Below are 23,070 nucleotides of genomic sequence, written 5' to 3' on the forward strand. Positions count from 1 at the left end.
TATCTGCGAAGATACTTGGATGGCCAAGTATCTGCGAAGATACTTGGCCAAGTATCCGCGAAGATACTTGGATGGCCAAGTATCTTCTTATAGCCAGTGACAAATTTAATTAAAACTAAGCTATGATATGAGAACTCTTCCTCCTTTTTTGGTACAGTATTCATAGCCCTATACGAATAGTGTAACTTGGAAATTTTATATTAGATTTTTGCTATTTTCCTGTAGTGTCTGTTACAATAAGAGGAAACGCAATTCCCCTCCAAATGAGGTTACGATTACCATATTTCACCACACTGTAGTAGACATTTAGATTTTCCTTCTCATACTTTACACATCTAAAGCTTTCTTGTAAACTTTTGTGACAAATTGCTTTTTATTAAGTGCTACTATAATGACCTGACTGGAGGATCATTGCACATCTTTCAGGATCCTTTTTTCACCCACAAACGTGGATGTCTTGCCTATGGCCCTTTATCTCTGACTACTCAGTTTGGCAGGTTAGGTTTAAGAGGTCTGTCCGAGCGGCCATGCTTTTTCAGATAGAGAATCATGGCGGTTACTGTGATATGTAGGGCTTTCAGTGCTGCAGAAATTTTCTCGAAGCCTCCCCAAGAATTTTGCCTTGACACAGTATTGTCTAGCAAGTGTAAACGATGTTCTCGACCTCATTTCTTATTGGTCTCTCATATGTGCACTCTCAGCTGTGAGATCTCACCTAGACAGGTTTGTGCTTTCGTATGTGCAGAAGTCTTGAGTCATCCCTCATTTATTTGTCGTTTTCATTTTAAGGAGCCAAGATTTCTTGTAATCTTTTCAAGCAGTCTTGAGTTAAAATCTCTTCAGGCTTTCGAAAAGTCTTCCAAAGTTTTGCTTTTGAACTTATTTTCACCACAGTGCTTAATCAATCCTAAAGTAGTGTTTTCTTGTTTGTTAAGCCACCTAACTCTGACGTATAAACCTTTCAGCCATAAAAGCTCCTGAATCAAAAGAAGACTCTTGTGTCTCCACATAACAAACTACATAGCAAACAACCAGTTTTGAATTCTGATTAGTAACTAGCTGACATACTAGTGACCCAGCTATATAGTATCAAAATTAACATAGTTTGAGACTGGTTACAAAATTTTTTTGCACCATCAAGGTAATTTATAAAGAGTTAATGGCTGAAAACTTGGCATACAATGATTAACTGAAGGATCTCTGAGGACTTTGGAGTTTTTTCTTTTCATATTTCCCCAAAGTCAAGACTTTCAGATGTAGTTTATCTTCTGTAGATCGCGTTTTAGGTCTGACACGTCTTCTTTTGTACTCTACTTGTCCACTTTCTTAAATTTAAACAAACTGAACAACTTGCTGTCAAAAAAAAAGCAAGCAAAACGTAGAAATACCTTTTTGGAAAGCTTAAAGAACTACCAATCAAGACCACTTTAGAAGATTACAAGCAAGTCTGGCTCATTGGAAGCAAAATAAAATAAAAACTTGGTGTTTTAACAACTTGCAGTACTATGTGCCCACAAAAAAAATAATTGCTGCTATGTAGCGAATTACAACAGTCAAGTTGCACTCTATACCAAGCCTTGGGTAAATTTATTATTTTACTTTTCAAATGATTGAAACATAAACCTGTTTTCATTTAATCAATAATATAAAAGGATCAACCTAAGTACATTTGCCATTACTAAACCGCCTCGACTTGTAAATGTATCTCACACAAAGTACTAAATACTGAATCTACGTCTTGATTTCCTCTACCATCACTAAAGTTTTAGGCGTTTGATCTAAATGACCGTTTTTGTATAAATTTCAAGAAAACTTAAGTAGACAGTGTAATTCTGCTCAGCTTGCAACAACGGGGTGTCACAGCAGTGGGGAGGAATCTGTCTCAAGTCTTGTCCGTTCACATCACAGTCAGTTATCACGGTTTCTGTGCTGTACTGTCTTTCTCTATTGCTTTTTTGTCTCGTCTGTGTGTGGCATGCTTCACATGTATGTCTTGTTTTCTCTTTCTCTTCCCCTTCCTTTTACTTCTTCTTCTCTTTGTGTTGGATGAGAAGGCGAGTCCCGGGGCGCCTGAGGATGATGGCAAGTTGTCGGTAGGTCTCGTCTGATTGACACTTTGCCGTCTGTTTCTGTGTTTGTCCCAGTTTTTTTTTTTTTTTTGTGTGTGTGTGGATGTTCTTAGTGCGTTTCTTCTGCCATATTGTGAACAAGATACGCACACTATTTCTAACCCTCAGCATCCTTTTGTGCAGAGTGGCGACATCTGTTTTCTGAAACCCGTTTAGCTACAGCAGGAAAACGACAGCTAACATTGAGCATGTACTTCAGTCTTCAGATTGTCTAGTTCTTAAAAGTCTTCAAGCGGAAAGTAAAGACGACGAATAAAACCAGAATAGCAGAAGGTGATCCTTAAGGGCCACCTTTCACAACCCCCCACCAGTCTGCATTGTCTCCTTCGCCTCCAGCTCTCACCCATACGGACTTGTGAATTAGTACCTGACACCTCCTGCGCCTACGCATCCTGTGAGCATCCAAAGGCGGACACGCTCCCAACAGCTGTCACCTGCGACGACACCTGGTTTTTCCACAGTTCAGCCTCAGCTGCTGGGGGTGACCTTGGGAAGGACTCTTTTGGGAGAAGAAGCTCAAGTGTCGCTCTGAATGAGTCTGCCTGTCGCAACCGACGAGGCTTATATTTTTTAAGAAGCTGCACGATTTTTACCGGGTTGCGGTTGCAGGTTTCGCTCAATGGTTTAACAGAAAAGAAGATTACCGAGACATGTCGCCAAGGTCACAGAGTATTCATGAGCAAATGATGAACTAACATGCATTTGTGACTAAAGCAATATAAAAGCACAAAAATCAAAATACATCCCTAAAATGCAAGTTAAATACTGTGAGCTTACAAACCATAAGTTGCTGTACAGGAATTCAGATCTTAAAGGACACAAATGGACATGGGTTGGTGTCCACTTTGAATTTTTTCTGGTAACAAAAACCACCGATGGTGATGACATGTCTTATGAGAAAAGTAACATTTGCCTTGCTTTTTAAGAAAATGCAGTTTTAAAACAAATGACGCTCGAAGAGTTGGCATGTATTGTATGGGGTGACATTTGTAAAATTGCACAGGCTGAAATTAACATCAATATTTTGGTTTATTTAGCTTTAAATAAGATTTTTTTTTTTCAAAATATTTCACCATGTTATTCATACATTTATAAATGTCATAGTTCCCAACTAAATATTTAATTTACAAGATAAATATTTAGTTTACAAAATAAATGCTTAACTTGCAAGTTAAATATTTAGTTGGTAAGCTACATATTTAGGTGTAAATAAAATATTAAATTTACACCTAAATATTTAGTTTACTAACTAAATATTTAGTTTACTAACTAAATATTTAATTTCTAAGCTAAAGATTTAATTCTTAAACTAAATATTTAATTTACTGACTAAACATTTAGCTTGGACCTAAATATTTACCTAGTAAGTTAAATATTTAACTAGCTAGTTAAATATTTAAGTTTGAAGTAAATATTTAGTTAGCTAATTAAATATTTATTTTGGAAATTAAATGTTTGTTTTGTAAAATATATATTCACGTCCAAGCTAAATATTTAGTTTGCAAATTAACTATTTAGGAATTAAATGTTTAGCATAAAAATTAAATATTTAGTTGGTAAACTAAATTTATAGGTGTAAATTAAATATTCAATTTATACCTAAATAGTTAGTTTACGGGCAGCACGGTGGCACAACTGGTAGAGCTGCTGCCTCTCAGCGAACAGGTCCCTGGTTCAAACCCCGGTCCAGGGGCCTTCTGGGTGGAGTTTGCATGTTCTCTCCGTGCATGCGTGGGTTTTCTCCGGGTACTCCGGTTTCCTCCCACAGACCAAAAACATGCATGTTAGGCAGATTGGTAACTCTAAATTGTCCCTAGGTGTGAGTGAGAGAGTGAATGGTTGTTTGTCTCGTTTGTCTCTATGTGGCCCTGTGATGGACTTGCGACCCGTCCAGGGTGTACCCCGCCCCTCGCACAGTGATTGCTGGACATGGGCACCAGCGACCCCTGTGACCCAAAATGGAATAAACGGGTAAAGATAATGGATGGATGGATGGATGGATGGATAGTTAGTTTACTAACTAAATATTTAACTTGCAAGTTAAGTATTTAGTTTGTAAATTAAATATTTATCTTGTAAATTAAATATTTAGTTGGGAACTAAGACATTTATAAATGTATGAATAACATGGTGAAATATGACTTTGAAAAAAACAACTATTTTCTTATTAAAAGCTAAATAAACCAAAATATTTATAATTTTTGACTGTGCAACTTTACAAACGGCACCCCATAGTATTATCGAGTTAATCAACAATATTGGGTTTGCGGTGTAGCTAAATAACTAGCTAACATCAACCTCAGTCAGGCTCAATCATTCAAAGGTTGAGATGAAATCAACAGTATTGTTTATTAAAGAGCAATGATATTGTTAATTTAATGCCATAACCATAATGTGATATTGCTATAGTACTTTCATATCAACCCATGCCAAGTTGCAATATGAGGTGGCACTTTGGTTTTATGATCATTTAATGAATCAAACAACTTGATAGGACTCATTCCCAGCAGCTGGATGTTGGACTGACACTGTACCTCTTCTCTCGTAGGCCAGGCCTCGGCTTCAGAGAGGAGGTAGTTCGGCTTCTCTGCACAACAGCTTGATGAGGAACAGCATTTTCCAGCTGATGATTCACACTTTGGACCCATTGAGCGAAGGTAAGGCAAACTTCTAGGAAATACAGCACCGATATAAATGATTTTTTACTGAACATAATTGTACCGTTTCAGGCTGTGCAAGCCTGGCATGAGTCACCGGTCTTGTCATTTTCCCTTGAAGTTACCTTAATCTTCTCCAAGTGACTCAGAAACAAGACATAACCAAACTTATAAGACCCTCCAACTACAAGGCAACTTTAAACTCTCATTAAAACGCACCAATTAAGCTCATACTAGCTTTTAATGCACTTTCCAAATGTAAGTTATTTCTAATACCCACACTCCTAGCAAATCCATACGTATGTATTCTAAAACTCATTCATCCCATTTTTAATAACTGTCCGTATGAGTCAGGATGAGCTCTGTGATGTTTCTGCGCTCTACTACGATGGGAGATGATTTTCTTTTAATCCAAGATGATGGCCTATTAGCTCAGCTAAAGAAAATGTAAAACAGCTGTGTCAGAGCTCAGCGAAGGGGATGGGTATGTTAATTTGTTGAAAGAGATGCAGTGTTGTCTAATTCTCTGTCTACCCAGGGAAGATGGAGCTAAATTACATACATTTCATGTTTATGGGGAGCAAATAGGCAGCAGGGGTCTGAGAAGAATTTATCCTTCGAGCGTCCCAATTTAGATTGTGTTTTTGAAGGAAAACATGTTCAAGTGCAATCTATAAAGTAAATGCTAATGTTGAACACGGACACTCATTTAACTAAGTGCTATTTACCTCCCTTCTATCCCTCACACACTATATACCGGTATATAAATGAAATTGCAACATTCTACCTATTTTCAAGGTTTGAAAATTTCCATAGGAATTGATGAGAAATTATGGGAATAACTAAACCGGAAATAAGCCTAAAATGTAAAATACTGAAGGTTAGCCCTTATCAGGAAACTTCAATATAGCTGGGAAAAATATTATTTAGCATCATTTTGACGACCGGATTTCCTTGATGTACCTTAAAATTACAGCTCCAACAGTCTAAAAATAAATAAGCCTCGACATGTAGGGACAGATGGCAATAACATAAAATGTTTTGTTTTGTTTTTATGTAGATACAATTATTGAAAAGGCCACAGTATTGATCAAATTTCATGAAAATAGGTTTCTGTCGTTTTAAGAAATTTGACCTTTGTACAGAATTGTAAACATTATTTCATATGCAATTTACCAATTTAGGTCTATGTGACTACAATGACGACAAAAATAAACATTTTTTTGTTGTTCTGAGTTGTGAATTTTAAAAAAAGAATGCAAGAACACAAAAAAAAAGTCTTTAGAAATGTTGAAAATGATTAAAATCCATGATGTCATTAGTGAGGTCACCAAGAGCAAGTTGGGTGCTAAAATTTGTCTCTTTGTTTGGGTCAACTTCATTTTTTCTCCAAAGTGACTCGCACGTTAAGCAAAATGTTTATCTTTTATGACATAGGTTGTTTAAATTGCCCCCAATTTCCAGTTAATCTCCATAGATACCCAATACTCCCAAGGAAAGTTTCTAGAAATTTACCAGAAATTTTCCATGTCTTTGCAACCCTAACACATACAGGACAGCCCAACACAGTATTTGAAGACTGAATTAGTATAATTTAAGTGAAACAAACGCATTCTTGTTGTTTGAACAGGTACTTTGTGTTACTTGCGTCAGTCTTGTTAAATAAATGTTAACAAAAGTGAGAAAATGATCATGTTTGGTGTATGCTGTTAGAAAAGCACGACTGTAAGAATTACTCAACAAGCCTAAATGTAATTTCTTCAAAATACGACAAACTAAATATTTCTTCTCTCAGTCCATGTAATTGCTTTAGCGAATGACTGTCGAGTATTCAGGAGGCACTTTAACATTACTCCGAAGAGACTTTGCTTTCAGAAAAAGCCAAAACCTTCAATGAGTCAGCCCAGAAATGATTAATGTGCTATGCCAAGATGGGCTTCTAAGTAGGCATCAATATGCAGTTGCAGTACACTGAATCAAAATCATTCTGTTCTTCTGTGAATTCATTCTGACATCACATTGAATGAAACAAAAATCACAGAGTTCTAGGAGAGTTACATCTTTGTGGCCATCCATATTTACACAAAACCATATATTACGTCATGTCATGGGGGATACCGCAACCCGGTGGTGCGTGCTGCAATCTTATAGTAACCCCAAGACTGCAGGTTGTAGTCCGGGTATGTCTGTGTACAAGACCTTAAATATATATTAAGTTTGAGTCACTTAAAAGAAGCTTCAAATTAAAGTTTGAATCAAGTCTGACTATCTGTGAGTACATGTGGATTTAAATGCGGAAACGGACAAATTCAGTACGAACGTAGAACAAAATGTACCGGATTTGACTGATGGGTCTTCTGGCAAACTTAGTGACAAGAAATGAATGCACTGAAACAACAAGTACATTGTGACATGATGTGAAGACTGAATACATAAAAGGCTTCGGCTCATTGGAATACATTATTTAGACGTTTCATCGTTGCGCTCTGGAAAGATTTGTCATACTCTGGTGAACATATAAAATTGATATTAGGCACATTTAGGCTCATTTATTAATTTAAATTACTGAAGTTTGAGATTACAAGTAAAGTGGGAAGATAGTACAGGGGCAATATATCTAAAAGTATGTTAGACATATTTTACAGATTTTTGTTAATATCGTACAAAAATTTCTTGATGCTCTCACAGCATGGCGAGGAATATTGGATGCATGGTTAAAACGTGGAGATGGTTCTGCTTGGCCTTGCTTGCTCTCAGCCTTTAAGAGTAGTTCACCGTTGCTGTGGGGAGCCGGAAGGACTCTTTCCATACATTTTTTATAGGTATTTCTCAAAATAAGCTGTTCACGCTGTCAGAAAGACTGGGGTTGTTTGGCAAGTGCTTGTAAGTGGTTTTCATCTTCTTGTAAGACTTTTAGAGTGGGGTTGGTTAGTTACTGGTAAGGTGTTTGTGCCTCTGTGTGGTTTTACCCTTTGTATGCTGCAGTTGTGCCTTTCGTCCACATTGACTTTTTTTGGTGGGGAAAAATGAACACTGTTATAAACACTCCAACATTTTTCAGTCAGGTCATCTGGACAGTTTCTTTTTTTGTGTGTGTGTGATGAAACGTTTCGCCTCCAATCCAGAAGGCTTCATCAGTCAAGGAAACGCACAACAAAACTGATTCTTCCCCCAACAGCTTACTCCAAAGTGTAACAAACCAGTTCTGCTTGTGATAAGATGGTCTCTTTGGTACGTCCTGCTGGCCCTCTTCCTTGTTGACATTCTTGTCAAACTGGTTGAAAACAACAAAGTCCATGCTCAATAATCCAGGTATACAATCCAACATTTTTCAGTCAGGTCATCTGGACAGTTTCTATTTGTGTGTGTGTGTGCTAAAACGTTTCGCACACAGTTGGACAAGACTGTCAACAAGGAAGAGGGCCAGCAATGGAGGGGGGGCATACCAAAGAGACCATCTTATCACAAGCAAAACTGGTTTGTTCCACTTTGGAGTAAGCTGTTGGGGGAAGAATCAGTTTTTTTTGTGTGCGTGTTCTTGACTGATGAAGCCTTCTGGATCGAAGGCGAAACGTTTCAGCACAAAAAAAAGAAGCTGTCCAGATGACCTGACTGAAAAATGTTGGATTGTATACCTGGATTATTGAGCATGGACTTTACTGTTATAAACACTTTCCAAAGTGGAGATTTTTCACATTTTTGTTTATAGTCGGGTGTTGACTATAAACTGAACTGAGAAACGGTGCTTTCCAGAAATTATGATGTTGCAGCCGGTTTGCCCACAACCCCTTGGAGGCCTTGAAACCAAAGCAAATTATTATTAGTTTGTTTTTTCTGCATCTGTTTCACTTTCTCCCAATTCTGTTACCATTAAACTTTGACCATGTACTGATTGATTAGTAAAACAAGAAATTGTACATGAAATCAACTATTTTTCTTTCTTCCTTTTGATATGTTAACCCTCCTGCTGCCCTTGGGTCAAATGACCCACACTGACAGCACTGGCATTTAGTGGGGGTAAGTTTGGAACGAGCAGCACGGTGGCGCAACTGGTAGAGCTGCTGCCGCTCAGCGAGAAGGTTGCCGAGTCAAATCCCAGTCCGGGGACTTTTTTGAGTGGAGTTTGCATGTTCTCTCCGTGCATGCGTGGGTTTTCTCCGGGTACTCCGTTTTCCTACCACAGACCAAAAACATGCATGTTAGGGTGAGTGGTAACTCTAAATTGTCTCTAGGTGAGTGATAGAGTGAATGGTTGTTTGTCTATGTGTCCCTGTGATGGACTGGAGACCTGTCCAGGGTGTACCGCACCCCTCGCACAGTGATTGCTGGACATGGGCATCGGCGCCCCCCATGACCCAAAATGGAAGAAGCAGGTAAAAGATAATGGATGGATGGATGGATAGTTTAGAATGTGTTAACAATGAACACAAAAATAAACCCAGGAAAAATATTTGTAGTAGCATAGCTAGGCCTTTAAATCATGTCTGCATTTTTTTAATGACCATTATTCCTTCAGTAATAAAAACACTTGCTTTTAAAATGTTTCTAACAAACGTTGACATACCCAGCACCATTCTTAGTATGGGTAAATATCCTCTCATAGCAATAGTATCTTGTTTTTTGTTTTTTTTTTACATGAAAACACAACAGAGGTTAAAGAGATGTTATATACTGTTCACAATTTTCCTTAATTTGTTAGCTTTCCATCCATCTATTATCTTTACTCGCTTTTTCCTTTTTGGGGGCTGTCGCAGGGTCACTGTTGCCCATGTCCAGCTATATATGTGTGAGAGGTGGGGTACTCCATGGACAGGTCTCCAGTCCATCACAGGGACACATGGAGCCAAACAAAACAAACAACCATTCACTCTCTCACTCACATCAAGGGACAATTTAGTTACCAATCAGCCTAACATGCATGTTTTTGCTCCGTGAGAGGAAACCGGAGTATCCAGAGAAAACCCATGCATGCACGAATAGAACGTGCAAACCACACCCAGAAAGGTCCTGGGCCGGGATTTGAACTGGCAACCTCGTCTCTGACAGGCAACAGGTCTACTAATTGTGCCATCCTCATTTGTTAACCTCTTCAGCTCATTATTAAGTTCAGTGGCAACAGGATTAGGAAAAAGCTGGACAGACGAAGAATAACCGGAAAGAACGGTTTTACATCATTTGGTTTCTCCGGCAAAAAGTGAAAGATGGCATGTTTAAAAATGGGCAACTACAACCTCAATTCTGAAAAGCTGTGTTTTAAAACACACCTTAACCAGCTTTTTAACCAAAAATCTGCACTTTAAAATGTCAGTTTTTATGTCTATATCCTCCATTAATGTGTAGAACAAGGCAAAAAAAAAAATTCAGCTTTTTAAAAACGATATGAAAATGGGGATTTAACTGTTCAACTATTTTTTTTTTTTTTTTTTTTTTTTTACTTTCTTTTTCCTGTTTGGTCCTATCTGTCACATTTTTGTGGCAAGTCATAATCACATTTTATTTCCTTTACACGGGGCAATCAAAGCCTCAATCAAAAATGTTATCCTGTACAGGACAAGACTTAGTGACACCCATCCTTCAGTCTAATTTTCTACAGCACATAATTCTTTCAAGTTCAGATTAGTTTGCAAGCTTACCCTCTAGGAAATTGGTTGATATAATTTTCCTTCTACTCTTTTAAGGTACTTTCCTTTTTAACAAATGATTTATTGTTCACTCCCGCACTAAATACCACCTGGATTTATCTTGTCTCTGTTTTCTTCTTATTTCTTTCTTTGACTGTCCCCTCAGAATTTGCTGATTCTGGTGAGTTACTCCTTTAATTTCTGTGTCCCCTGCCTTTTCCACCCAAACCTCTCTTTTATATATATATATATATTTAAAAAAAAAACATGTTTGTCCTCATTCCAACAGTCAGGATGCAACTCTGATCGAATGTCTTTTCTAATGTTTACATTTCCTGAGCGCCAATATGTTGTCCGTCAGCTCTGTATTGTCAATCCCTGCAGACTCTCTGCTTTAAATATTTCATTTTGTGGATGCATTCTCCCTGGAAACCATCATTTCTGTATTGTTTTGCTCATCGTCCTTACTCCTGTCTCTCCTCTCCCGAAAAAGCAATGGTTCAGGTATTCTGAAGTGGGGTTTTGAGGTTGTCAACAATAAATATTTCACCCGTTGTAGAGCTTTCCATGAGCGATCTTGATTTGGAGATCCAGTCTGGGTGAGGCCAGGATTAAAGTGGAGTAAAGCCGTGTTTACACAAAGCTGTTTTTGAGTGAAACTGTAGCATTTCTGCTGCGTTTTGGCCGTTCATGTACGCCAACAAAAACGGTTGTTTTCTCTGACGCTTTTTGAATCCAGATCTCAGTGGGTGTATGGAAATGTTGGGCATCTTTGTGAAATTATGCATGCACACAACAAATGCATAAAGGCTGCAGTCAATGTTTAATCTGTGCTTGTGCGAGTAGTTGAACAACAGTAACAATGGTGGTTGGCAGAGTGCAGTTTGTGCTGCGCACTCTCTCACGTGAAGAAGCAACTCAATGTTTGTATCACAGTCTCTACTTTAAACTATATTTTTATTTTTAACTATTTGTCATGCTCGAGTGTCTGCGCATGTTGTTTAAATACAAAAGTCACAGCGCCATCTAGTGACCTGGAATAGACACGACAGCAAAACTACAACAAAATTCAACGACCACTCTGCGTTACAGTTTTAATGTAACTTTTTTCACTGTTTGTAATTCCCCCCCCAAAAAAATCAACTTTAATGTAGACAGTTGTGTAAAGTGAAACTGACAGGATTGTAAAAAGTATTTGCATGGTTTTAAAACCACTACAATTTTCCATCATACAATGTTAAAGTTTAAATAGCTTTTTTTTACAGTCTGACTTCTTAGATTTCCTCTTGTGAATAGAGTAGTGAGGTACTCCACTGCGCAAGACGGCCAAAGGACGGGGAAAACCTCTGAACTTTTTACTCTTAAAAAAACAAAGGTGTCAGTGGTTTAAACATTGAGTAACGAAACACAAATCTTTCAAGGCTTGGCTACCAGAAGAGTAATATTCATTAGTCTTTTTAACACTATGCTGTTTTAAAACGAGTGTTCACAACAAGCCATGAGTTACCAGTTGTTACCAGTATAAACGGTCTACTGTAGGCTATTTTACATTGGTATAGGGAGAAAATTGATTATTAATTTAAATTATTTTTAAGGTAGAAATGTTAAGACATTCCTGCTGAAAGTGCCCTTTAATAATAATAATAATAATGATGACTTTTATTTATAATGCACTTTACATTCACAGTGAATCAAAGTGCTATGTGCTTTGCATTTGGAAGTGCTACTGTTAGCTGCCACCGCTAATATTTGTGCTCCCAAATAACACAAAATACCACATCGACATAAATTCTTCATTATATTATTGTCTGTGTGATGTTTTTATAAACCACTTAAAAATATATATATATTCTAGAGTCTAGAATTCTATTCTATTCTAGAGGATTATTGCGCATGGACTTTGTTGTTTTCAACCAGTTTGACAAGGGCCGGCAATGGAGGAGGGGCGTACCAAAGAAACCATCTTATCACAAGCAGAACTGGTTTGTTCCACTTTGGAGTAAGCTGTTGGGGGAAGAATCAGTTTTGTTGTTTCCTTGACTGATGAAGCCTTCCGGATCAAAGGTGAAACGTTTCAGCACAAAAAAAGAAACCGCCCAGATGACCTGACTGAAAAATGTTGGATATTCTAGAGTTGTTTTAATGACATCAGTCTTCTCTGGGTTTCACATTTAACTCAGAATAGCTGTTAGCGCATTAGTCCTGTCAGAATTAAATGCTATTTTTTTAAACTGAGGTTGCTCAAGAAGCTATCTACAACAGGTGAGATATTAACTGTTTATATACCAAATTTAAAGATCCAAACGATCAGTTGAAAGTTTGGATTTTTTGCTGCTGCTCTGTGTAAGCTCTCCTGTTAGTAACGTCCCTGAGTCGGTCCGTTTATCATTCAGGAGAGAAGACGAGTCATTTCTCTCAACTTGTCAGGTTTGTGCTTAGTTCACGAACTGGTGCTCCCTTTCTCTCTACATTGTCAGAAACCAAGAGTCAATAAGAACTTGACAGAGAAATCAATTGAACTTTTTTTTTTCCTTCTGTGGCTATCTATAATTGGCTGTTCCACAAAACCGTTACTAACCTTCTCCTTACACTTCCCGTGTTTACACATGGTCATCTACTTTTAAAGAGTTAACGCAAATAGCGCTACAACAGAGTTTAAGCTTTTCGTGTTTTTGCACGTAAAGGGGCATCGTAATGGATGGTTTAGTTTCAGGCGCAAAGACCACCATCTCTTCTTCCTTCAATGTGCAGCTACAAACACTCGGGAGTGGCATCAAATATTGAACTGCAGAGAGAGACCGGGAGTGAACAAGACGGAGTGGATCTCACTCGGCTGTCTGAGACCGCTCTTAAAACCACACTCAGAATTCAGGCTGCGTTTACGCCTTAACTTCAAGCCCTTCAAGAAGATTTATCACCCAAAGAGCCTTACTCATGTTCAAAGCTGGAGTTGGAAGACGATAGGCAGGAGTATGTCGTCTGATGGAACCAAATGCGTTAAGATCGTTTAATCACAATGGGGATAAACTTGTTTTTATTAAAATATCTGCTAAACTTATTTCTCTGTGACAGCTTTGTTTTATTAAACCACATGTTTTATTAAGCGTCTCCAGCTGATTTTTCAAGGTCAAGGTTCTTTATTGTCATTCACATCACGTGGTACATGAGGTGGAACAAAACTATGTACACAGGGTCCCAGTTACATCCAACAAAAATACAAATTGTAATGAAAAATGGCAATAAGATCTAAGATATGAACTAAGGAATACGCTAAACTATGAATATACTAAGCATTAATGGTACAAAACAATGAACAAGAAAAATCACACACGCTAATGTTGCAACATTGGACGTCTTTGTTTGTTTTGTTTGTTTGCCCTCTGTCTGAAGGTCATTGTGTTTAACGATGATGCAACCCTATTGGCAGACACTTTATTTGGTAAACTGGTGAGACTAGAGATGACTCATGGCTTTTGATGCAGACAAAGAGCAAATTGGCTAAACGGTATATAAAACAAACAAAGAAAACATTTCTCAATTTATTATTTTTAATTATTTTAGCAACCACTTCGAATGGGGGGTAAGTGCATTCACCCTAACGGTATTTACCGTTTGCCTCATGCTGTCTCTACCAGTAGTCCCATCTGATTAGTGACCCAGGGCCACATTGACCACATGGTTCAATAATACCCACTGGGCAATGGAAATGCATTTTCCATTTCTACTGATATAACGTATTGACATTTAATTTTATTTTTACTTTCGTGCCAACTCTGCTCTTCCATCATTCGGAACAGTAGATCACATTCACACCACATTGTTTCTGGGAGACACTTTGTGTCCTGTATTTCCTTATCCCTCCTCATCTTGAGCCAAAGTTTGAGTTCATGCTGGCGCTTAAGACGTGCCACACTCACTGCTGTCCTCAAAAATAGTACATAAAATAGTATCAACCTAAATAAAGATGGACAAAGTAATGCTGTTTAAATTTTATTGTCTAAAATTGAAGGCAAAAAGTCCAACATCCAGAGACCAGTCCTGTGACTTATAGTTTGATGACTGGAACCAGGGTTGCCATAGAGGAAATGACAATATTGTACTTCTACTGTAAATATATTGTATTTTGACCCAAACTGTTGTATGTTCTAAGCATGACATTCTAGCTGGTCGCCTCAGACGATCTGTGGGTTTAATGTGAATAAAAACAAGGGTGTTTCTGATGAACAGAAAAGTCCAAATGATCTAATATTTTGCCTTCTTAAAAAACTATTCATTGTATATTTTGTAGACAAACTATGTACAGTAGATCCTAGTTTATCGCGGGGGATCTGTACCCTGTTTGTGTGTGTGTGTGTACACATGTATGTATATGAGTCAGAGATTCTTTGTCGTTCGCACTACATGTGGTACATGTGGTGGAATGAAATTATGTACACAAGGTCCCAGTTACATCCAACAATAAAAATGTAAAAGTTCATATCTTAGATGTTATCATTGTTTTTCTAAGAAAAAAAAAACCATTACGTCGAACAGCAGCACGAACATGAGCATAAGTCTGTGTGAGCAGACGAGCACGCATGATGACATCAACATGAAACGGATCAGCAGCAACATTGAAACAGATCAGCAGCAACGTGTGATTTATTTTTATTTTTTTCAAAGTGATTATTCTGGTTTGATATTTATGAGTCTAACAGCCTCAGGGTAGAAGCTGTTCCTCAGTCTACTGGTTCTACATTTAATGCTCCTCAACCTCTTTCCTGAGGGGAGCGGGGCAAAAAGTGTGTGTGCTGGGTGAGTGAGGTCCTTCACGATGCAGGTGGCCCTCTTCCTGCATCTGGAGGTGTAGATGTCTGTGATGGTGGGTAGACTGATTCCAACAGACTTCTGTGCAGCCTTCACCACTCTCTGCAAAGCTTTTCTTTCTGCAGCTGTGCATGTATGCATGTATGTATGTATGTATATGTATGTTTAGTATTAAAGCTCTGCTCCCTTTAATTTTATGTTGATGAATAATCACCTTTCCAGTACGTTACGTAACTGCGATGAGCAAACAGTGTCTGTCGATCCATCGTCTCGCCAACCTAACCACACATGCACCACATGCCAGACCTCCTCCCGTGCCCTCTGAACCACCCCACACTGCTCGGGTGAAATAATCAATGTTAAAAGCCTTTTTTGACTTTGCCCCCTGCACTCCAAACCCCAGCAGACGCACACATGCTCATTATCGTACGGCTCACTCGAGGTTTTGAGGTCACCACTCAAGGACAAGATTTTAGTTGGTAAACAACAAAAAGCCTTTCTCTTTCTCCGCTTGTAGAGAATGTGTGAAGGTGGCGATTGTGTTTTCGAATAATGGCTCTCAGTTCGAAGCTTCCTTTATCGGGCACTTCAAATCAAAATCATCTAATCATGTGGGATAGAGACACTCGTAGGGTAGAGCTGCAGAAGGCTTCTGCACTGAGATGTGTTTTCATCTCCTTTGCGTGATTTTTCAGGGCTGCCAAGTCTCACATCCGGCATGAGATTTTCACCGTAATCCTCTCACACGAGAGCAGAGCGCTGGCTGCAGACGGGTGGGCTGAGCTGAATGTTGCTGTGATGATAGCTTTAGGATAGTAGTACTTCTCTGCAAGAAAAGAAATATATATATATAGATAGATAGATATATAGATAGAGAGATAGATATATAGAGATAGATATATAGATATAGATAGATATAGATAGAGAGAGAGAGATTTTTTAATTGTCCAAATTTTGGACCATTTCGGCGGGCCGTAGAAAAAGCCCAACGGGCCATATACGGCCCGCGGGCCGGGGTTTGCCCATGCCTGGTTTAATTAGCAGCCCATTAAGTGTTCAAGGGAACAAATTATGAAACGTTGACTCGTAACTTTTTTTTTATTTTTCAATTCACAATAGACTGGATAAAGTTGATTCTTACTTTGCTCAAAAACCCAACTATTGTTTGAAATATAAATAAAATGTATACATGCAGTGCATCTTGTGTTCAGTACTTTTGATTTATGGTGTTATTTTCTCATTTTAATGTATTTTTGCTGGTATCGCCAGTCCTTGGGCTAATAGTTTGGGAATCCCCGTTTTGACTTAGTCTGCACTGTTGTTGTCTGTTTGAGTTTCAGACCAAACAGATGTGTTCAGCCAGTAGTTTAATCTTATTTGTTGCAGCTTAATTATTGTGCAACCAGAACCGGCTGCTGGAGGAAAACTGAACCGTATTTATATTTGAAACAGAAGCGCTCCAAGCTGTTAAACTGCCTTTCCAAGGAAAAGAGCAGCGTAGGAGGCTGCTTGATGTTCAGCTGTTGCTGCAGATTTGAATTCCTGCCTAATTCATCATTGTGCAGCTGTGCTGACCAATAAAACTGCCTCTGTAAGGTGGTCAGATTAATTGTTGGGGTTGCGTTGTTGAGAAATGGAACGCTGAATTGTGCAGTTTTTGAAAACATCAGCGGAGAGGAGGGCTCTTATTTTGTTGCATGCTGACCCAGTTAATTCTGCTGTTTGTTTGTTTTTCTGTTAATCCATCTTTATCAACTTCATGCTTCTATTATTCAGCTTTTTATTTACTACTTTATTTTATTGCAAAGCTTTTATAGAAAGTGTGCCATTGGGACTCTGTTTACCAGAATTACTGTGAAGATTTAATGTATTTTATTTGCAATTCAGTTTTTGTTTTGCACTTATGCAGTGATGACTCGGAGATATATATTTTAAAAGTTTTTATTGCCTGCATGAGTGTTTGCGCAGTATGTGATGTTCGTACAACCAGCAGATCGGTCTTGTTCTGTCATGTTCACTCTTTTTCCTGTGTGTCCGTTGCCTTACCCTTGTCTTTTGCTGTGATGTTGTAGAGCTTGGGACTTATGGGAAACTAAAATATTATCACTCAATGACTGAGGAAGGTAAGCCCGAAACTTTTCACTACTTCCACCGCTTAGTTTGGCTTCTGACATCCTTCTTGTTTTCCATTTTTCCACCCCCATCACGAATCAACACCTTTCGTCTGTCCCTCCTCCCTCATTTGTTCTCGCTTGTGACACAGTTATGCTTTTCTGTTTGACAGCCTCTTTGAGACTTCACTGACATAAGTGCAAACATGCCTTATTTTAATTTTCTTTTTGGTTCTCATTTTCACTTTTCGGCTTAATTTATCCTTTCTGCATGGATGACGTGTGCGTATTTATGTGTGGTGTTTTTAGTTATTTGAAAAACTAGCAAACTGCAATAAAATGTTACCTTTATTTCAATCTGTGAATGTGTTAGATTATTAATTAAGCAGGCTGGTAAACCACATATATACATAAATGCAGCGTTTGGATAAATAAACAAAAAGAAATCAAGATTTTTTTTTCTTCCTTTGTGCTATTTTTGTGTCTTTGTTCCTGTAACCCATCTGCGCTGCTCAGAAATACATCATCCATGCCTCAGCGCTCACTTGGAGGTTTCACTTACACCAGCAGTGGGTGAACACACCTGAGACGTGCGTTGCTGAATTTGGCAAACGGGAGTGACTCATTCCCCTGGTGCTTACGTAGAAGGCAGATCTGATGATGGAAGACAGGCAGGGAAGGACTGGACTTTTATCGTTACAAAATACAGTAGTACTTATCTAACAATTAGACCTTGTCCCTGCTTAGGGTTGTATTCTTTAATATTCAGATTTTTATTCAATAATAAGCAAAGTATTGAAGTATATTAGTATCAGAATGATATATTACCTCAGTGGTTCCCAACCCTAGTCCCTGAGGAACACCACCCTACTCTATAAATAAATCTGACTTGACTTGACTTGTTTTAGTTGTTCATCTGCTCCAACACACCTGATTTGAATAAAAGAGTGATTAAGAGGCTTCTGCCAAACGTAAGGAAGTAATTAAACCACTGAATCAGGTGTGTTGGAGCAGAGAAACGACTAAAACATGTAGCATGGTGTTCCTCAAGGACCAGGGTTGGGAACCACTGAAATGTGGACTTACATGTATTTCTTTTTGTTTTTTATAGTGTGATATCCTGTTAAAAAGTAGATCCGATTTCTGGTTTTATTTCCGGTGGGAAATCTAGTTTTAGTTTCTACGCCTACAAATCCTAACAGCCACGCATCCACCATTTTGGAACACAAGATGGTGAGGTTTCATTGGCTGAGAGGTGGTCATGTGAAGTAGAATAGGGCTTCCCATTCGTCTACAGTGGCGACTCCTCCTGGGAGGTGTGGTTATGAGGTTCAACCCCTTTTGTAAAGAATGATTTGACATGAACAGCCTGTTTTAGATTCTTATACATTTCTTTATGGTTGTGATAGCATTTGCCTTTAATATTTGCTAAAGTATCAAGGGGAGTGGTGGCACAGAGGTTAGAGAAGGTGGGCCTGTGATCGGAAGATCGCCGGCTCAAGCCCCGGTACAGACAACATCAAAAATGTGGGTGGGGTAGGTGAAGCACCCACACCTGCCCCCACCCTCATTTGCCCCACTCTGGGCCCTTGAGCAAGGCCCTTAACCCCCACCATCTGCCCTCCGGGTGTCCTAGATAGCAGCTCTCTGCCCCACACAGAGGGCTGTGGTAGCTTGGTGGTCTGTGGTTGCGTCAGGAAGGGCATCCGACTTAAAAATCAACTGTCAAGTCTTCGTGCGACTTAGTTCGCTGTGGCGACCCCTAACGCAGGGAGCAGACGAAAGAACAAAAAATTGCTAAAGTATTAAGTCGTGCATCCATCCCTTATCTTTACCCACTACTTCCTTTCTGGGTCACAAGGGGTTGCTGATACTCATGTCCAGCAGTCACTGTACGAAAGGCGGGGTACATCCTGGACAGGTCTTAAGTCCATCAGAGGACCACATATATGTCCTATATGACAAGCCAAGCCAATATTTCTGAAAGGCAAATGCACCACCATGTTGGGATCAGCAGGCCTTAAGGAACCAAGAAACCTCCTACTAAAAGACATACAAGAAGCTAAATATGACACTAAATATCAGGTACAAGTGGTATGCCGATGACCCCCATTGCTGAGGGATTTTTTATTTTATTTTTTTGCTTGTCTGAGGCAGAGCAGAGAGACGGATCCTTGAGAAAGAAACCGCCAGGTGCAAGGGTGGAGCCAGTGGGTGGCCGCCACAGATTAACCTTTGATGACCTCAAAGCTACCCCAATTATTTTAGGAAACTATACTTTTAAGCAATCTAAAAACTAGCAAGCATAGTTTCCTCAAATGATTGTGGTGGTCAGTTTACATGTATATATCAATGGTGGCAGGCAGCACGGTGGCACAGTTGGTAGAGCTGCCTCCTCTCAGCAAGCAGATTGCCCCGGTCTAAATCCCGGCCGGGGGGCTTTCTGGGTGGAGTTTGCATGATTTGTTTTTTCATTCATTCAACCTTTATTTATACAGGTTAGTTCCCATTGAGCCTTGAGGACTCATTTACAAGAGAGACCTGTTACATACAGACATACAAAGTAGATAAGGAAAAGAGAACACGAGACGGTGGAGGAGGTAAAAAAAAAATCATATCTCACACCATATCCTGACTGGGGCACAGTGTGAAAGATGCAAAAACAAAAGACCTTGCAACATAAACAGCAACATACAATGACATCATAATACACTTATGCATGAGGTCAACAAAGGCGGTGAGTTGTCCGTGGACACTGCCAGAAAGTTCCAAATTTCTTACAAGATGGTACAGTGTTTATCAGCAGCTCAGTTATGATAAGGCCCACAGATGTCCTCGGGAGAGGGGGGTAGGAGGAGAGAAGGAGCAGCACAGCATCATTATTCACATAGCCTCTAGGAGAAATTTGACATGGCTGACCCATTCAAGGCCAAGCAGGGAAGCCAGATTTGATAACAATTGTTTTGGGACAGGCAGACTCTGCTTGATTTTTTATTTTTATTTTTTATGTCTGCCTTCAAAAGTTCTGCTGGTGCCTGTCAGTGGAGGAACCGAACAGCCAAATTTTGTGGTCATTCCACCAGGTCGTGCTTGTAGCCTCCCCCAAGGTCAAATCCTTCATGCCAGTGCGTTCCAGAAGCCTCAAGTGGTTTGTGATTCTCAGAAATTTTTGTCCAGCTTATGGCTTAGCTCACAAAGCATCCGAGTCTGGGCACTCGAAGCACGGCACATTCCTTCACACATGGCAGGCAGCTTCAAAATTGGTAGATCCACTGCAGACGTCTTTGGAATTTGTTGGTAAGCCAGAAACCTGCCGATTCCAAAAAGCAGAAATCCTGTTATCATAAATCCAATTATGTATGCGTCTTCTACGTCCTCAATGGACAATATGGACAAACACACCATCTTCCACTGGCCCCAGGAATCCTTGGTGTATCCCAAAGCAAATGTCCCTTCAGGGCATGAGGGCTCTCCTTCACCCGGTCTTCTCGTCGAGAAAATTATATCAATTGCGTTGAGAGATCAGCTGACCAGATCCATGATTAGAAGATATGCAGAGAGACGCTCTGAAAAAGACTCACAGGACAAGAGAGCAAAAAGCAGGAGGGAGGAAGGAGCGGGTGAAGCGACCATCTTCGTTGAGAGCAAGCAGGATGTGTTCTCTCTGTGCATGCGTGGGTTTTCCCCGGGTACTCTGGATTCCTTCCTCAGACCAAAAACATGCATGTTAGACTGATTGGTAACTCTAAATTGTCTTAGGTGTGAGTGAGTGAATGGTTGTTTGTCTTGTTTGTCTCTATGTCCCTGTGATGAATTTGTGACCTGTCCAGGGTGTTCTCCACATCTCACACAGTGATGGCTGGACATGGGCACCAGTGACCCCACCCCCCCATGACCTGAAAAGGAAGAAGAAGATGATGGATGTGATGGATGGATATTAATGGTGGCCACCTTGGATTTTGACATGGCGACCCATTTTTCGATATTGACCTTTCTAATGCCTTGATGCAGCCACAAACCAAATATTTTTCAAATGATCATGCTCACAGCATGGACAGCCAGAGAGTATTTCCAATTCCCCCTCTTCGCCCTGCGATGGGACAAAAATATGACTAAACAAAGAGCACAGAGATCGTTGAGTACCGGTAGTGGTATAAATACACTTAAAAGGGCCAAATCTGTCAAAAAAGGGAGTCGGAACAAAGAAATGCTAAACACCTACAAAGTGCTGAATTACAGACATGAACAGTTCATCTGCAAGTTTTGTTTCTGATTTATATTATTTTCAGATGACAAGTCCAGCTTCTATATTAGAAGGGTGGGGGGCTTTTTACATGCCGATACCCTATAGCACAATTCCTACATCCTGGTAATCAGTCTGGTGGAGGATTTCAGAGTATTTTCATAGTTACTGCTGACTCCTCATGCCAGAGAAGGGAGGATTTCAACCATTAAATGTCAAACACCCAACCCGACAAGTCTGTCTAAGAAACAAAATGATCTCACACTCATTTGCACAAATATACACACACACACGTCAAACAGCTCACTGAGAATGGCCGTCTACGGCGAGTGGTCGAGGCAGTCGAATGTGACGTTGTCTTGTGAAAATATGCAGTATGTACTGCGTGTGTGTGTGTGTTGTTTGCAAGAGACAGGGAGGGGCTGAGTGCTGCCAAACTGAAAAGACAAGGTGAGGAAAAGACGGAAAGATGGATGAGCGAGGAAAAAGAGAAGTGATGCATAACAAGAAAAAGGAAACGGGATCGAGGCAGCCAGTTAGTTAGGGTTATTAACGATTTTGCCAGAAGGTCACAGACGGTGTCGACACGACTGGGCGGAGTGCGTATTGACTCTGCATCGTGGCGAATGATGACAAATCAGCCATGCCCTCCTAAAATAAAAATTGTATTGATTTTGATGTTTTGGCATGAAGGCAGAACAGACATGCAAAGACTGACATGCACAAACATTCAATTGATTTGAATATCAATACGTGACAGATTAAATAAAAATTATTTATATAACAAAATTCTTAAATCTTGCTTCTAAATTAACTGGTTACAGTGGCTGCTGATGCCAAATATGTCAAATAAGCACAACCATCTTGGATTATATTCATCATCTAGACTTTCATATTTTTATTTTTTGCATGGTTTTGACTGATTTTAGTTTGTAACTGTTTTGGTTTTATTAGTTATTGTTTCTTAAGAGTCGGAAATGGGTAGAAAGGCTTTGTTTATGGTCATGATTTATATACAGTCATCTACAATCATCATGCTAGCTTTTTATTATGGCTGGAGTTATCAAATCTGTAAATTTTGTTTAATTAGAAAAGCATGTACAGTAAAAACTATTAAACGTTTATTCAAAGTCTACATTATCATATTTTTCGAACTATGAGGCGCACCAGGTTATAGGAGCAATATCAATGAACGGGTCTGTTTTCATACATAAGACTCACTAGATTATAAAGTGAATTAAGCGAAACTAAATGGATAAGTCAAACTTTATTCAACTCATTCACAATAGCTCTCGATGTTGTTCAGTTGTACCACATAAAATGAGTTTGAGGTCAGTAAGTACAACAAGAATTAATACATAAGGCGCACTGGATAATAAGGCTCACTGTCAATTTTTTTAAAAATTAAAAGATTTTAAGTGCGCCATATAGTCCAAAAAATATGGTAAGTTATTATATATATATATATATATATATATATATATATATATATATATATATATA

At 39.1% G+C, this 23,070-nt stretch overlaps 1 protein-coding gene across 1 annotated transcript in view; it reads left to right on the top strand.

Moving 5' to 3' along the window:
* The window catches only part of LOC119409620 (sodium/potassium/calcium exchanger 2), an 80,687-nt gene that overhangs the window by 32,095 nt on the left and 25,522 nt on the right, over positions 1-23,070 (top strand). The window contains exons 3-4 of the mRNA XM_037676523.1: positions 2,055-2,093; positions 4,678-4,786. Of these exons, the coding sequence (XP_037532451.1) occupies positions 2,055-2,093; positions 4,678-4,786 (148 nt within the window). The remainder of the gene's footprint in view (positions 1-2,054; positions 2,094-4,677; positions 4,787-23,070) is intronic.

The sequence above is a fragment of the Nematolebias whitei genome, chromosome 1, assembly GCF_014905685.2.
Source record: "Nematolebias whitei isolate Nwh7 chromosome 1, NemWhi1, whole genome shotgun sequence".
Taxonomy (NCBI): domain Eukaryota; kingdom Metazoa; phylum Chordata; class Actinopteri; order Cyprinodontiformes; family Rivulidae; genus Nematolebias; species Nematolebias whitei.